This window comes from Trichechus manatus, unplaced genomic scaffold, assembly GCF_000243295.1.
Source record: "Trichechus manatus latirostris isolate Lorelei unplaced genomic scaffold, TriManLat1.0 scaffold00024, whole genome shotgun sequence".
NCBI lineage: Eukaryota > Metazoa > Chordata > Mammalia > Sirenia > Trichechidae > Trichechus > Trichechus manatus.
In genome coordinates this window covers 8,343,628-8,358,471 of record NW_004443960.1, presented here as the reverse complement: position 1 = coordinate 8,358,471, position 14,844 = coordinate 8,343,628, and the positions used below count along the sequence as shown (strand labels likewise).

The following is a 14,844-nucleotide window of genomic DNA, read 5'->3' as shown; positions in this document are numbered from 1 at the left end:
GGAGCACACACAAAGGTAATGTCGAGACTGCTAGGCGCCGCCCCACCCTTGCCTTCCCGGGCTCCGGCTGCTGTTCCTATTGGCCGGGGAGCTCCCGGGGGTGGGTCCAAGGACGGGTCCGCCTAGAGCCCGCCCCGCCCCTGCCGCCCCAGGCGCCAGCAGTGGACTCCATTGGCCTGGGAGCCCCAGGGGCGGGGCCAGGGCAGCAGCGAGCCCGCCCCCGGGCTACGCCCCCTCCCCAGAGCAGCTCTCCCAGTCAGAGGCTAGCAGCTGGCGGAGTGGAGTTGAGCGGATCGCCAGGTAGGTAGATTTTGGGGGGCCCAGGAAGGGCATGTGGGGCGCCCCTGCTCCAAAGGCCCTGGAGCCACCGGGATAGGGCGTCTGTCGCCTCTGCCGCCGGGGACCCCATTCAACCCCCTAGTGCAGGGGCCTCTAGCTGGCCGGCAGGGGGCTCCAGGCCGGGTAGCTGTAGGCCCCTCGGAAATGCCCCTGCCTCCGGGGCCTGTTGGGAAGAGCTGGTTACGCATCCCCAGAGGAAGGGTGGGTGTGGCAGCAGCTGGAGGGACTCGAGGCCGACGTCGGGCAGCACTTCCCGCCTGGCCACCTGTTTTCTGCGTGCCGGGAAAGCCCTTCTCTCCCCGGCCCCCGGCCACCGCTTTCGCCTGCAGGCTGGGCAAGCGTGGGGCGACTGGCGGTGCGGTGGGGCGAGGCGCGAGGGGCGCCGGATGGGGGTTGAGCCAACCCCCCCTGGCCGGGCCGCGCCAGCTGTGGGCTCCGGGGTGGGACGGTGGCCGGGCCTGGCGGGAGAAAGGAGGGGGCTACTATCCTGGCGCCGCGAGATTGGCCGAATCTAGGAGAGGAGGAGCCGCCGGGCGCGCTCTCTGTGTTTGCGCCCAGATGGCGGGCCCCCGAGGCAGCGAAGGAAAACTTCACCCGCGCCCACAGGCTCCCTCCCCCACCGGCCGCCGAGGTTTGCAGGCAGGAAATGCCGCGCTGTTTTTTGATTTTTCAAAAGGAAGCCTCTGGCTCCACAGCTTTTCTGGGGTTGGAGTGGATGTGTCTTTCGGGGAGAGAGGGCGGAGATCAGCTCTCCCAGGCAGGGCCCCCGCTGTCATACTTGCGGGTGGCTCATTACAAAATAGGAGGCCTCTCACAGCCTGTCTCCTAATCTGTACATTTGGGATAAGGAGCCCTGGTGGTGTAAGGGTTAAGCACTCGGCCTCCAGCCTAAGGGTTGGCGGTTCTAACCCACTCAGCAGCTCGGCGGGAGAAAGACCTGGCGATCTGTTTACGTATAGATTACAGCCTAGAAAACCCTATGGGGGCAGTTCTACTCTGTCACATGGGATCACTGTGAGCTGAAATCGGCTGGACATCGAAATGGACTTAGCGGCACCTAACAACAACAAAAGCTTTGGGATATAGTATTTCCTGTCATAAAGGCTTGTGTGAGAATTGAAAGAAATGGCTAGCCCAATGCCTGGAGAAACGTTAGCTACTATAGTTTTTAATTGCTCTTTGCACCCCCGTCTTATCCCTCCAATCCTATCTCCATTCCGAAGCCAGAGAGAACTTGTAAAAACAGGGTTAGCATCAACGCGCCCCCACCAGCTTAAAACCATCTTCTCGCGTCCCCACTGTCGTCTAAGTCCCAAACTTTTCACCAGGGCTTTCTGTTATGGCCCTGGCAACCCTCTCCAGCGCTCTGCCTCCAGCCCTCCCTCCCTCCCTCCCTTCCTTTCTCTGGGCCTTTTCCCCGGCAGGTCGCCGGGAGTGAGCTCCCCCACTCGTGAAGTCATCCTTTAAGACTCAACTCAGGGTCCCCTCCTCCAGAGGTGGCTGACCTGGCTCCCCAGGCTGGGTGGGGGCATCCTTGGGACCCCCACCTCCCTCTACGCTCAGGGGCAGCCTCAGTGGGTTCTCAAAGCTGGCCTGTCTCCCCCTCCCCCCACCCGTAGCCTCCCAGTGAGCAAGGAGTAGCGGGGAGGGGGTCGGAGTAGCGGGGAGGGGGTCATAATGGTCTGACCTAGGTCCACCGACAGGCCCTGGGGTCCTGGGGTGGGGTTGAGGGTGGGTTCTGCTGAGAGGGAAACATCTTTCTTTGTCCTACATCCAGCATCAGGCTAAGTGACAACGTCAGAGACTTTGATTCGTGCCCCATCAGCAGGGGCAGGAGTGGGAGGGAAGGATTATTCCAGATCACCCCACGGCTCCATATGGGCGGTATAATATCATTAACGGAGCGCACGGTGGGCTGGCGCGGTGGCCAGCACCGACCACACAACATTGCCGCCCTGGGACGAGTGTAGTGTTATTCGGTCCCATTTGACAGGTGACGAAACTGAGGCATGAAGAGGTGAGGTCACTGGCCAGGGGTCATAGAGGGGGTGAAGGGCAGATTCGGGGCTGAAACTCGGGCCTCATGTCAAAACTCGTGAAAAATTGAGGGAAGGATCGAGTACACGAGTGATTGAATGGGGGGGAGGGGGCGGCAGAGTAGTATTCTAGTTATCGAGGATTTGGGCTTCCCCTACGAGGGGCGCGCAGACCGACAGCAGGGGCCTGCCCGGGGTCCCCGTGGGTGGGGGTCGGGGCGGTGAGCTGACCCACTGACCGTCTCTCTGCTGGGCCGGCGTGCGGGGTTGCTAATGCAGGGTCAGGTGGCAATGTTGGAGGGGCTCCGCCAGTTCCCGGCCAGCGTTTCTGGCCGTCGGTTTCCGGCCCCTTCCCTGCACTGCACTGTGGGAGCCCCAGGGGGTAGGAGCCACTTCCCGGCTAGGCCTGGCCTGGGAGGGGGCTCCAGGTTGCGCCTCCTCTGCCCAGGGCGCAGACGCCGGCTGCACCGCCAGGTTGTTTTGCCCTTCGCTTTGCACCGGGCGCTGTTGGCTCCAAGTCCGAGCTGGTGGGGGAGGCGGGTGCTCCCCCCTCCCCTCCCTCTCTTTCCACCCGTCCCTTCCCATTCCCCTGCCCCATCAACCCCGCTCTCTCCCTGGAACAATGGAGGGGCTTGTGGCCTACACTGTGTCAGCCTCTGGCTCATGCTGGGCCTCTCTGGCTTCCAGGGTCCCTCCTGTCCTGGCTCAGCTGACCCACTCAGCCCCTTGGCCCACGGGCTGGCACTTCTGCCCATCTGGGGCTCAGCCAGGCTGGAGGATGTGTATGGGATCCCTGCCTCAGTTTCCAAAAGAGGACCCACGTCCACTGGGGTAACCTGTGACTCACCTAGAGCCCCTCCCCCTCCATTTCCTTTGCACCCTCTTACACTGGGTTCCAGCCCCAGCTCTGCCATCCTGACAGACATGTGGGCAAGTCAGTTAACCTGTGCTACTCAAAGTGTGGTCTGGGGGCCAGCAGCACTGGGGGCTTGTTGGAAATGCAGTCCCAGGGCCCACCCCAGAGATTCATGGGCATATTAAAAGTGAGATGTGCTGGCTTAAACCTGTCTGTGTCTCAGTTACCTCCTCTGTAAAGTGGGGTAATAAAAGCGCCTCCCTGTTGGGTTGGTATGAGGATTCATGGGTTAAGGCAAGTAACCCCCAGCGCAGGCCTAGCATAGAAGTTGGTGGGCGGTGGATACCCCTCACTGCCTGCCCCCTCCCCGCTGTTGGTGTGGGCTAGTGCCCATCCCCAGCTGCTGGCAGGGGCCTAGCCCTGGGGCTGGGAGGTGGGGCTGGGAGAGGTCCCACCACCGTGCCCATCCCTGGCCTCCCCCAGCCAGAAACTCATGGAAAGCTCAAGATGCCCAGTTTTGCAGAGCAGGTTTGGGGAGGTTGTGGCCATGTTAGAATGAAGCCTCCAACCTGAACCCAGCTCTTGCTCCCCTGCCTGTCATGCCCCTGCCTTCGAAGAAGGCTCTGAAGCACCCACCAATGGAGCTTTGAGGAGTGAACTGCAGATTCCCTCTCACTAAGACCGATGGCGCTGTTGCGAAGGCTCCCCATGCCTGGCTTCTGGCTCCAAAGAGCTCTGTCCTTGACAGGGTGGGCTCTCGGGCAGAAAGGGCCAGAAGGGAGGTGGGGGGAGGGGGTGCTGGGATGGTGGATAATGAGGCCCTGCAGGATGGAGTTCTGAGCACCCCATAATAGGGGTGGGCTGGGGAAGGGTTGGGAAGGCCAGAGCCTGGTGCGGGACGTGGGCAACCTCATTCCCTGCCTGAACAACCCGAACCTTCCAGGAGGACCTCCTGAGTGGCCTATGGAAAATTCCCAGGCTGTTTTGGCCTGAGGCCCCCTTCCCCTGCCCTTTCCCAGGGCGGAGGCAGGGCCCTGCTGGCACACCTCCCTGGGGGCAGTAGGGTGAGTGGCTTCCTGGAGCTCCCCTACCTGGGCCCCCGCCCCTGGCCGGGCACTAATCAGATGGGGGGGCCATGGCCAGCTGCTTTAAATGTGCAGCCCCTCACCCAACACTTGCATTTCCCTGCTTCCTTTCCCGCCCCCCCCGCCCCCCCACCGCCACTTCCCACTGTCTGACACACTATGCATTTCACGTTGATTTATTAGCTGTGAGCCTGGGCAAGTTACTTGACATGTGGGTCTCAGTTTCCCCGTCAGTAAAATGGGCTGACATGAGCTGAGCTGTGTAAAGTGCTCAGAACACTGCCTGGTCCCATAGCCATCTACACTGCTGTGATTGTGGTGACGGGAGTCTTCTCCCCACTCCCGCCATTGAACAGAAGCTTCTCGAGGGCAGGAATGTCGCTGTCTTGGTCTGCATCATTTCCTGTACAAAATCAGCGGCTCGGTAACTGCTCCTTGGATAGGGGGCAGATGTCTAGTGGGCACATTCCTCCAGGGCCTCTGGTGCCAGCGCAGGGGGGTGTGCTGGGAGGCGCGGCACTGCCGGATCCACAGGACGAGCCCCTGCACGGACACACGTGTGCATGTGGGTTCAGATGCGTGGACAGCTCCAGAGAGCTGTGTGTGCACACTTACATGTGCACAGATACACACCTATGTGCATGTATAGACACAGGAACACAGATCCGTGTGAACAACCGTGGGGGAACACGTGCACACACTGCACAGCAGCCCCGACCTGCTGTGGGCTTGGGTTTGGCTCCGAGTTTGCTGTGGCCAGAGGCCCGTGGGATCTGGCCTAGAGCCCGCCTGCGGGCCCAGCCTCCCCACCCTACTGAGGGGAGTCGATGGGTGCACAGGTAGGCACAGAGGGTGGGCCCTACCTCGCCCAGGGGACACTCCAAGGCCAGGCCTGGTGTTGCTGGGGTAGCAGTTGCCAGCGGCCTGGCCCATGCTGGAGGGAAGGGCTGTGGCTGCTGCGTGCCCTCCCCACCTCATGTGTCCAGGGGACAGCAGCAGGGCCCCAGAGCTGGCTCCTGGGTGACTGTTGTCTTTGCTGCTAGACTTTGACCTGGCGCGGCCCCTCCTGCTGGCCGGCTGGGTGGTGGGCGGCTCTTGGCCAGGCCTGCTCTGGCCACCCCAGCCCCTTTCAGAGCCCATACGGGCCATGAGAGGCTAGTGGGGTGGTGGTTAAGCACCCCCCACCCCAGTCCCTTGTGCTCTCTATGCCTGTTTCCTTCACTGTCGAGTGAGCATGAATGTTGGGGCCGGACTGTGCACGTCGTCTGTCTGCATGTGTGTGTACACGTGCAGCCTGATGAGCTGCGCACGTGTGCACACGTGTGTCCGACTGTCTGCATGTGTGTGTGTACACAGTGTGTGCAGGCATGTGCACGTGTGTCTGCACACGTGTGTCTGGGATGGGGATGTCTATGCAAGGTGCTTAGCACATACCAAGCCCCCAGGAAATGCCAGCCAGTTCTAATTCTGGTTAAGAGCTAATTTTGGGGTCATTCGCTGAGACCCTGCTCCGTGCCAGCCCGTGTGCTGAGCCTTGGGGACTTAAGGGACCAGTGCTGGCCTCAGCCTGCTTACTCTTCCAGCCACGGCCTCCACTGGCACCTCTGCGGGACTGGGTGCATCTCGGGGGTGGAGGGGTGGGAACGGAGAAAGGGGCCCTCAATTCATGCGTGCTTTATTAACCCAGGCAGAGGTGGGCCCAGGAGGGGGCCTGGGGACAGACAGACGGGCAGATGGGTGCAAAGAAAGGAAGCCGCACATTGCACGTGATGGTGATGATGATGAGCCGTGTCCACCTCCTGCCTCTCACCGCCTCCATCTGCAGGGCCCACCTCACAGTCTCCTTGCTGGTCCTTCGCCGCCCCGTGGCCCTGGCCAACCTCTGGATCTTTGCACAGGCTGCTCACCTACCTGGCAGAGCCTGCTCCACTTCTCAAATGCTTGACTCTTTCCTCTTCGTTCAGATCCCAGCTCATACCTTCCTTTGAGTAGCACCTCTACCCTGTTACTTCTTATCCGTTTTATTTCTTAACGGCCCTTTGGCAGTCGGTAATGATGCTTGTTTACCTGTTTATTTTCTCTCTGCAAGTTCAGCCCTGTGTGTGAAGTGCAGTGAACAGGGCCTGCTACCGGGTACATATTTGTTGAGTGACTCTATGATGATGATTATAATAACAATAATAGCTGACGATTATTGGGTGCTTGTTCTGGGCGGATGATGTGCCAAGTGCCTAGCATGTATTATTTCATTTCAACTTCACGACAGTGGTGTGAAGTAAGGACTCTTACAATCCTCATTTTCTAGATGAGGAAACCGAGGACCAGAGAGGTTAAGTAACCTGCCCAAGATCACACAGCTGGCAAGTGGTGCGATTTGACGTTCGATGCACCTGACCCTAGAGGAAAAGCAGGAGGCAGACTTGGCTAGAAGAGGCGAGAGCAGTTTTCTGCCTCTCCCTGGTGTCACCAAGCCACTGCTGTCCTGTCCCACTGGCTGTGCAAGGAGGCCTGGGTGGGGCCCTGCGCAGAACTCCAGGCCTTGGAACATTCCAGGACTCTATGACCTGTGCTGGTGGGTCATGCTGGAGCCCTGACCCCCGGCTGGGCAGCCGGGGCCTTTATGAGGTGGGGGTTCCCTGGACTCGCGGTCCTCCCTGGCCGCAGCTGAGAGGAGGGATCAGGAGGTAGCCATGTCACTTCCTCCAGAAGGCCAGCGGGCCGCCTTCCTTCCCAGCCGGGCAGAGCTGAGGCCTGACAGGGGAGTGTGGGAGAATGTGGAGGGAGGGGTTTGCCCTCTGGGGGGCCCTTCCCCTAAGGATGCAGGCCTGGCTCCGGGGGTTTGGGTTGGGAGCAGAGGGTCACTGCTAGGTGATAGAGGCAGAAAACTCCAGTACCCCGGGGGCCGTGTGGTTACTATCAGTGAGAAAGGTGGGGGGGGGGCGGTTAGCAAACTGGGGGTTCAGGCTTGTCAGAGCTTCCAGTTTTTAAGGAGTATCTGGAAATGCAGTTTGAGGCTAATGACCTATAGATCACGTTTTATATGTGAAAACCTCATGTGAACAAATAAAGCACATTGGGTGGGCTGAGGGAAGTGGCCTCGCTCTGCCTGGTAGCTCTGGCCCTGACCTCCTGGTCTTGCCTTAGTGTGACCTCGAGTGAACTCAGATCAGGCTCCTCCTCTGTCCTGGGCAGGGACATGTCCCCACCCACTGCCAGCCCTGGGCAGACGGTGTGTGCCACCCACCCAGCGACCCCACTTTACGGACGGGGACACTGAGCCCGGAGAGGGGCCAGGACGTCCCCGGGGCCTTTGCCACCTGTGCTGGTCCTGCGTGACCTTGAGCCAAAGCCTCGTGATGCACGTTCGTTCACTCGGTGGCCGGTGGGCACTGCAGCCACTTTCTGCTCCCGGCACCACTGCTGGAAGCCAGGGAGCAGCTGAGGAGCCCTCTGCTCCAAGCCTGCAGCTGGGCTGGCCACCCGGTGCACGTGAGGGTCTCGGAGGGAATGTGTTGTTGCAGCGGCGGCCCCCAGGCTGGGTGGAAATGCCCTGAGCGCCTGGTGTCTGCCCCTTTGTCATGTCCCCTGCCCTCCAGGCCCCTTGGGCTCCCTGTGGCCCACCAGGCCACCCTGCCCTGGACCCAGCTGGGACAGCCCTCAGGGATCCGAAGGTTGGGGTTATGCCTCTCTTTGGAATGTGTCCCGGAGCTTCCCGGAGGCAGACACCGTGTGCCAGTCCCTTTTATGCCCCTCCCCATGGCGTCTGACACGTAGCAGGGTCAGGATTGGAGTCCCATGGGCTAGGGGCTTTCTGCTCGCCCTCCCTCTAGTCCCCCCCTTTCCTCCTTTTCTCTTCTCCTTCCTTCCCTCCCTCCCCCTCCTTCCTTCCCTCTTTCATTCTTTCCTTCCCTCCTTCGTTCTATCCCCTCCCTCCCTTCCTTCCCTTCTTCTTCCCCCTTCTTTTCTCTCCGTCTCTCTTGCCTTTCACCCTTCCCTTCCTCCCTCCCATAAGTATTTACTAAGTGACCGAGAGTGCTGGGTTCTGCGCTGAGCGCCAGGGACACAGAAGGATGCCCTGGCATTCCCGTGCAGAGCTCCGATATGGGGGTGCCTACGGCTGCACAGACCCAGCGGGGCACACAGGGCAGGACTCTGGAGCAGGTGCCCCAGCCGTGAGCTGGGCTTGCAGGCCACAGCAAGAGGCGTGGGTCTCAGACGGCGGGCTCCAACATGGCCTGAGCCCCTGAGAGCCCCCTGTCTCTCCCCAGGTCAGCCATGTCATCCGAGCCTCCCCCACCGCCACAGGCCCCCACCCACCAGGCTTCGGCTGGGCTACTGGACACCCCGCGGGGCCGGGAGCGCTCGCCGTCGCCTCTGCGGGGCAACGTGGTCCCCAGCCCGCTGCCCACTCGTCGGACGAGGACCTTCTCTGCGTGAGTCTCGGGCTGGATCGGGAGGGGGGACTGGGGGTGCTGGGGGGCCTTCCTGAGAGGTGTCTCCTACCTAAGGCTGAGATCCACTGTGTCTGGCCAGTGCTGGGCCTCAGTATTCCTATCTGTCAAATGGAGAGCCTTGAGCAGGGTGAGGGAGGACAGCCAGAGAAGCTGAGGAGGTGCCCTGTGACATCCAGAGGGCTCTGGCCCAGGCCCCCAGAACCTGTCCTGAGTGGGGGTGAGGGGTGGGTGTAACAGGTGGGAAACCTCTGCCTTCTTAAAACCACCAGGCTTTACCCACTCACAAGCCTCTTCCCCTTTAGGACCTCGATGTCCTGAGCTGCAAGATAGGGACAGTGGCGGGTGGCCATGGGCGTTAAAATGGAGTTGTCAAGTGCTGCCCACCCAGTGTCTGACAGACGCAGGTCTGGAGCCCAGGGAGTGGGGGGGCCTGCTGCTGCTATTGATAGTTATTAATAATGAGTCCCCTGGGTGATGCTCAGAGATGTCTTAGTCCAACCACTCTTTCCACATGGGGAGACTGAGGCCCAGAACCTTCCCAGCGTCACCCAGAGAGTCAATCTTGCAGAGCTGGGTCCTCTGGCGTCTGTGGGAGAGCCGTGCAGTGTACAACCTGACCAACTGTGCACAGCAGCCCTGGCCAGGACTCGCCGGGCACAGCTGTGGGTGGGGGCTGGGACCAGCTGCCCCGGGAGAGCATGTGGCTGTCCTGGAGGGCTGGCATGGGGTGCGAGGGGCCCCTCACGTCTCTTCCCTGTCAGGACGGTGCGGGCTTCCCAGGGCCCCGTCTACAAAGGAGTCTGCAAATGCTTCTGCCGGTCCAAGGGCCACGGCTTCATCACCCCGGCCGACGGCGGCCCCGACATCTTCCTGCACATCTCAGAGTGAGTCAGCAGCTGGGCTGCGTGGTGCAGGCGTGGCCTGGGCTCCGTGGGGGTGGGGGCAGCGTGCGGTGGGGCGCCGGGGGTGACAGTGTAATGACAGCTGTGTGCAACTTGGCATCTGACTGTCTGACCCTGTCCCTGTGTGTGACTGCATGACTAGTGGGGATGGGGGTGGGATTGTGGCTGTGTCCGTGTGGGAGGCTGGGGGTGACAGTCCTAATGGGGTTGTCACTGTGTGTGTGATGTGATTGTGTGTGCATGTGTGGACGTGTGGGCGTGTGGTGAGCACGTGTGCGCAGGCGAGTGTGAGTGAATGTGTGGTGTGTGTGTGTGAGCGAGAGCAAGAGGCCCACGGGGGTGGGCTTGAGTGGCCGTGTGCATCTGGTGGATGGGGAGGGGTGTCATTTGGGGAGTCATGCCCACCCTGGTGGTTGGTATCCTGCCGCACTCGAGGGAGCAGCCTGGTGAGGGTGGCTGGGGGCTGCCAGCCCCTCTGTTCCAGGAAGGAAGTTTGGGGACAGGTCTTTCTCCTGCCACTTGCTCACTGACGTGCTTCCTTCCTGAGTGTCTGGAACCCTTGGAGTCCCAGGCAGGGCTTTAGGATAGCCACCTGGGCCCGCACGTCCCCCCTCAGGCCAGGAAGGTGTGGAGCCAGCCCGTGCCTCGTTGCCACTCTTCCAGGCAGCCTGCGAGTATGCAAGGACCCTTAGTCTTTGGCCTGTGCACCCCAGTTCTACCCCCCAAATCTTTCATTTCAGGCTGCAGGAGGCCAAATCCCACCCTACACACAGCACATTTGACAAAGAACAGAAACCACACTTTGAAAATAGGATCCTGTTGCAGATTGTCTGCTGCGATAGAGTTACCCCCCTTTAACACCCTCCTCAGCGTTCTTACATATCCTGTCTGTTTAAAGTAAGGCCCACTTCTACAGTGCAGACTCCAGAAAGATACTAAAGCGATACATTTTATGTGCGTATGAATGCATGCATGGATGTGTAAATTTGTTTACACATTGTATCTTTCCAGAAAGGATTAGCAGTGGTTTACAAAGATATACACAGTGCAGCAGGAAAAAATAAGTTATAAGGAAAACATGGAGTGGGGGGGTGCAAAGAAGACAGATGGAGGTACTGCGATGCCTAGCTCTGCTGCCAAAACGGGGCTGCCAATCTATTTCTGAGCTTCCTGGTGGCCAAATCAAAGAGGGAAGCACGATTAGCGATAAAATTCTCTAATCTAAACAAACCAGTTCCCAGGGAGCTAGCTGGCCTTGGTGTTTGGGGTCTGAAGGGGATTCCTTCCTGGGCTCTCATCAAGGGGCCCATCACGTCGTATTGGTGAAATGGAGACTCATACCCCATAGAAAGTAAAGGACCTTCCCAGGGTGGCCACGAGGGAGAGAGCCCCTACCTGGAACCAGCTTTAAGCACAAAAGGGGCTTTTTGGAAGGCTTATTGGGTGTTATGAATTCATGAACAGAGACACGGCTCAGTTTCAGGGACTCCTAACCTTAGGAAACCGTTGCCCTGGCCTTCTCTCACCTCTGCTTCTCCTTCTGTGACTGCCCGTCCTGTCTGGCGCAGACCGGCTCCCTGCTCTTCCATCCAGCACGCAGCCCCCATGTGCTCATGTCATGGGGTGAGCCCTCAAAGATGGGTGGAGCTCTTCTCAGTCCCAGCATCGACATTCCCAGGGAAGGAGCTTGTGTTGGTTTCTTCTGGCAACAGACATTTATTTTCTCACAGTTCTGGGAGCTAAAAGTCCGAAATTAAAGTGTCGGCAGGGCCCTGCTCCCTCCAGTCTCTATGGGATGGATCCTTCCTGGCCTCTTCCAGCTTCTGGCAGTCCTTGACTTGTGGCAGCATCATCCCATCTCTGCCTGTCTTCACATGGCCGTCTTCCCCCTGAATCTTCTCTTTATACAAGGACCCCAGTCATGGGATCAGGGCCCACCCTACTCCAATATAATCTCATCTTAACTAATTACATCTGCAAAGACCCTATTTCCAAACAAGGTCACATGACAGGTACCAGGAGTGAGGAGCTGAACGTATATCTTTCTGGAGAACACAAATCCACCCACAACAGAGCTGACATTGAATGGTGGGGCTCCCCCCGGTGGAAGGGCAGAAGGAGCAATTCCTAGGAAGGGGTGCAGGGGGGCCAGTCAGATGGAGGCCACTCTGCTGGGAATGGCCTGGTGGCGTGGGACCGGGAGGTGGCTGGCGTCTGGGTGTGGTGCTCTGGGGGGCCCTCTCGGCTGGGGCGGGCACCAAGCACTGTCTCCCCACCCCACAGCGTGGAAGGAGAGTACGTCCCAGTGGAAGGCGACGAGGTCACCTATAAGATGTGCTCCATCCCACCTAAGAACGAGAAGCTGCAGGCTGTGGAAGTGGTCATCACCCACCTGGCACCGGGCACCAAGCACGAGACCTGGTCTGGGCACGTTGTCAGCTCCTAGGAGACCTCGGGCGCCCCTTCTCCTGGGCTTGCGGGAGACTCTGGGGGAGGAGGAGGCCAAGCAGAGATGGCGTTGTACGGCGAGATGGGGCTTCCGAGCGGCACAGTCCCTTTCGAGTTATCTCTGGTGGAAGGGGCGTGGGAGCCGGGGCCAGGGAGGGGGGCTGTTGCAGCCACCAGTACAACTTCTGACCATCGCAACAACCTCTCACCATCTGAAAAGCATTAAAGGCATTTAAAAAAGAGAGGCGCCCGCTGGTGGCTGAGTGGAGGGTCCTTCCCCAGCAGCCCGGAGAAGCCGGCTCAGCCCTCTGGAGTTGGCGGCTCAGAGACCCCAGGCCTGGCCCACTGGGGGCCTGTGTGACCTCTCGGATGGGTTTCTACCTGCGTGCCCCTCTGTGTCTCTCCTCGGGCCTGGGGGAGCTGTCTTCGGTTAATTTCTTGGCTTAGTTGGATTGAAGGGAGCTGGGGGGAGGGAGGCCTTCACCTTTTGGTGCCTTTTTGCAGTGGTCGGCGCTGGGAGGCTGGATTCTAACTGCTCTTCGAGGCCTGGTTGGGGGAGGTGATGGAGCGGGCAGCGGGAGGGGTGGGACAGGGTCTCTGTTTAAAACCCTTTCTCTGGGTCCACCTAGAAAAGAGCAGGTGGCTTGCTTCCTGACAGCCTGGTAAAGACAGAAGCTGACAGTGAAGGACACCTTTGTGTACTTTAAGACTTGTGTTAAGAAATGTTTGGGGATTTTTTTTTTTTTCTAATAACCGAGGCTCCTCCCCCACCCCCCACCCAGGAACAGCAATGTTTGCAAACCTTTGTAGATATTTTCAGTAAACAAATCCTTAGGGTTTTCTTTGCTGTGGTTTGGTTTGGCTTTAGTTGTGACTGGAATGTAGAAATAGCTGAACTATGTTTCGAAACGCATGGCCCATGTGTGGTAAGGGGTCCGTTTGCTACCGCGGGGAAGGGGACACGTGAGAACAGTGGCTCTGGGACAGAAGCCACCACCGTTGTGGGTGGAAGAGGAGGATTATTTGAGGCTGGAAGCACTGACGGCCTCAGCCCGGGCTCTTTCTCTCTGTGGACGCGTTTGTTGTTTCAGCCTATGAATGGCTTCGTGTGAAAGGGGGTGGAGGGCTAGAACTATTTTGCTGATGACTGGTGGGGTGTTTTAAAATGAGCCAATAAGCGTGTAGATTATGTGTGTGCAGTCAAACATATAAACTGTCACTGCTGCAGTTCAGTCCTCAGGAGTCAATCCATTCCCCTCCCCCCTTATGACCTTTGAAGGAGCCCCTGGGTGGCTCAAAAAGATAAGCGCTCAGCTATTAACCTAAAGGTTGGCAGGTTGAACCCACCCAGAGGTGCCTCAGAAGAAAGGCCTGGCGATCTGCTTCTGAAAGGTCACAGCCTTGAAAACCCTGTGGAGCACGGTTCTACTTTGCCTTCTGCTGGGTCAAAAGTGTCCTGCCTCTTCCAGCCTTGGGTTTTTCCCCAGTCAGCTCCTTGGAGCCTCTCTGTCTGTGGGGTACAGACCACACTCTCCAGAGCCCCTTCTGCCAAAACCTCTTTGAGCCTTCGACTTTGCCCCATTCTCCCCTGGGCATCTAGGGCTTTGCCACAAAGTCCAGCCCCTAGGACCCCACACACAGGTGCTCCCCCGGGCGCTGTCCGACGTGAGCTGGGAATCAGATTCCCTGTTCAGAGGCGACCTTGGGATTCACCACTTGGCCCTGGCTCCATGCTTCTGTGTGCTCCCTACACGGCCACATCGTTTCGGTCAGCCAATGAGTATTCCAGAACTGCAGGGTGTTGGAGCTGGGCGGGATCCCCTCCTTGAGTGAGCACATGAGCACACAGCTTCAGTTCACAAGCAGGAAACTCGTCGAGGATCTGCGGGAGGGGCGGATGCTGTTAGAGACAGCTGGGAACAGAACCCAGGGTTCCCAAGTCCAGGCCTTTCCCCCCATTGGCCACCTTTCTCTCAAAATGAAGTCCGTTGGGTGCGGGGCTCCGTGTTGTTTGTTCTTGTGGCACTGGCTTCCTCAGGAGCGTCCCTTTAAGCTGCAGGCAGGTGAGGGCATGTCCACAAACGAGGCTGACACAGCCTTCCCGCTTTGTGGCCTGGTGTGTTGGGGTGAATAAGGAGATGGGACCATCCCTTTTTCCTCAGTCATCATTCGCGAGGGCGGCAAGGCGTAGCTGTGGAACGTGGCTCGTAACAACAGAAAAACAAAACGCTGTTTACTTGGCCTCTCGTGGATAAATGTCGACATTAATGAAGCATGTTCGATTTTATCGTAAGTGCGAGAGAGTAACCTCATTTCTGCCGTACACCTGTGGTAAGCAGGGAAGTGTCGCCACGTCCAGACTGAATATGAACTTGAGTTTGCTGTCAGCAGGCCTTGTGCAGTACAGACCTTTGCTGCCTGCAGGCTTGCCTCTCCAGGCACTGAAGAGAGGAGGCTGGACCCCCGTCAAGGATCTCACCCATTAACCCACTGCCACTGAATCGATTCCGACTTATAGGACCCTATAGGACAGAGTACAACTGCCCCATAGGGTTTCCAAATCTGTCATCTTTATGGAAGCAGACTGCCACATCTTTCTCCCAAGGAACCGCTGATCTTTTTGTTAGCAGCTGAGTGCTTAACCACTGTGCAACCAGGCCTCCTTTGAGGATTCCACAGGCTGTGAAATCTGTCGGGTGAGCACTAGAGTGGATGCCTCCCCTG

The 14,844-nt window shown here is 58.8% G+C and overlaps 1 protein-coding gene across 1 annotated transcript; it reads left to right on the top strand.

The window, feature by feature from the left end:
* The first annotated feature begins 271 nt into the window (after positions 1-271).
* On the top strand, positions 272-12,872 carry CARHSP1 (calcium regulated heat stable protein 1). The gene is made up of 4 exons (XM_004373243.2): positions 272-300; positions 8,585-8,749; positions 9,532-9,654; positions 11,956-12,872. Exons 2-4 carry the CDS (start codon positions 8,592-8,594, stop codon positions 12,116-12,118), a joined length of 444 nt encoding a protein of 147 aa, XP_004373300.1. The 5' UTR covers positions 272-300; positions 8,585-8,591; the 3' UTR covers positions 12,119-12,872.
* Positions 12,873-14,844: the final 1,972 nt, after the last annotated feature.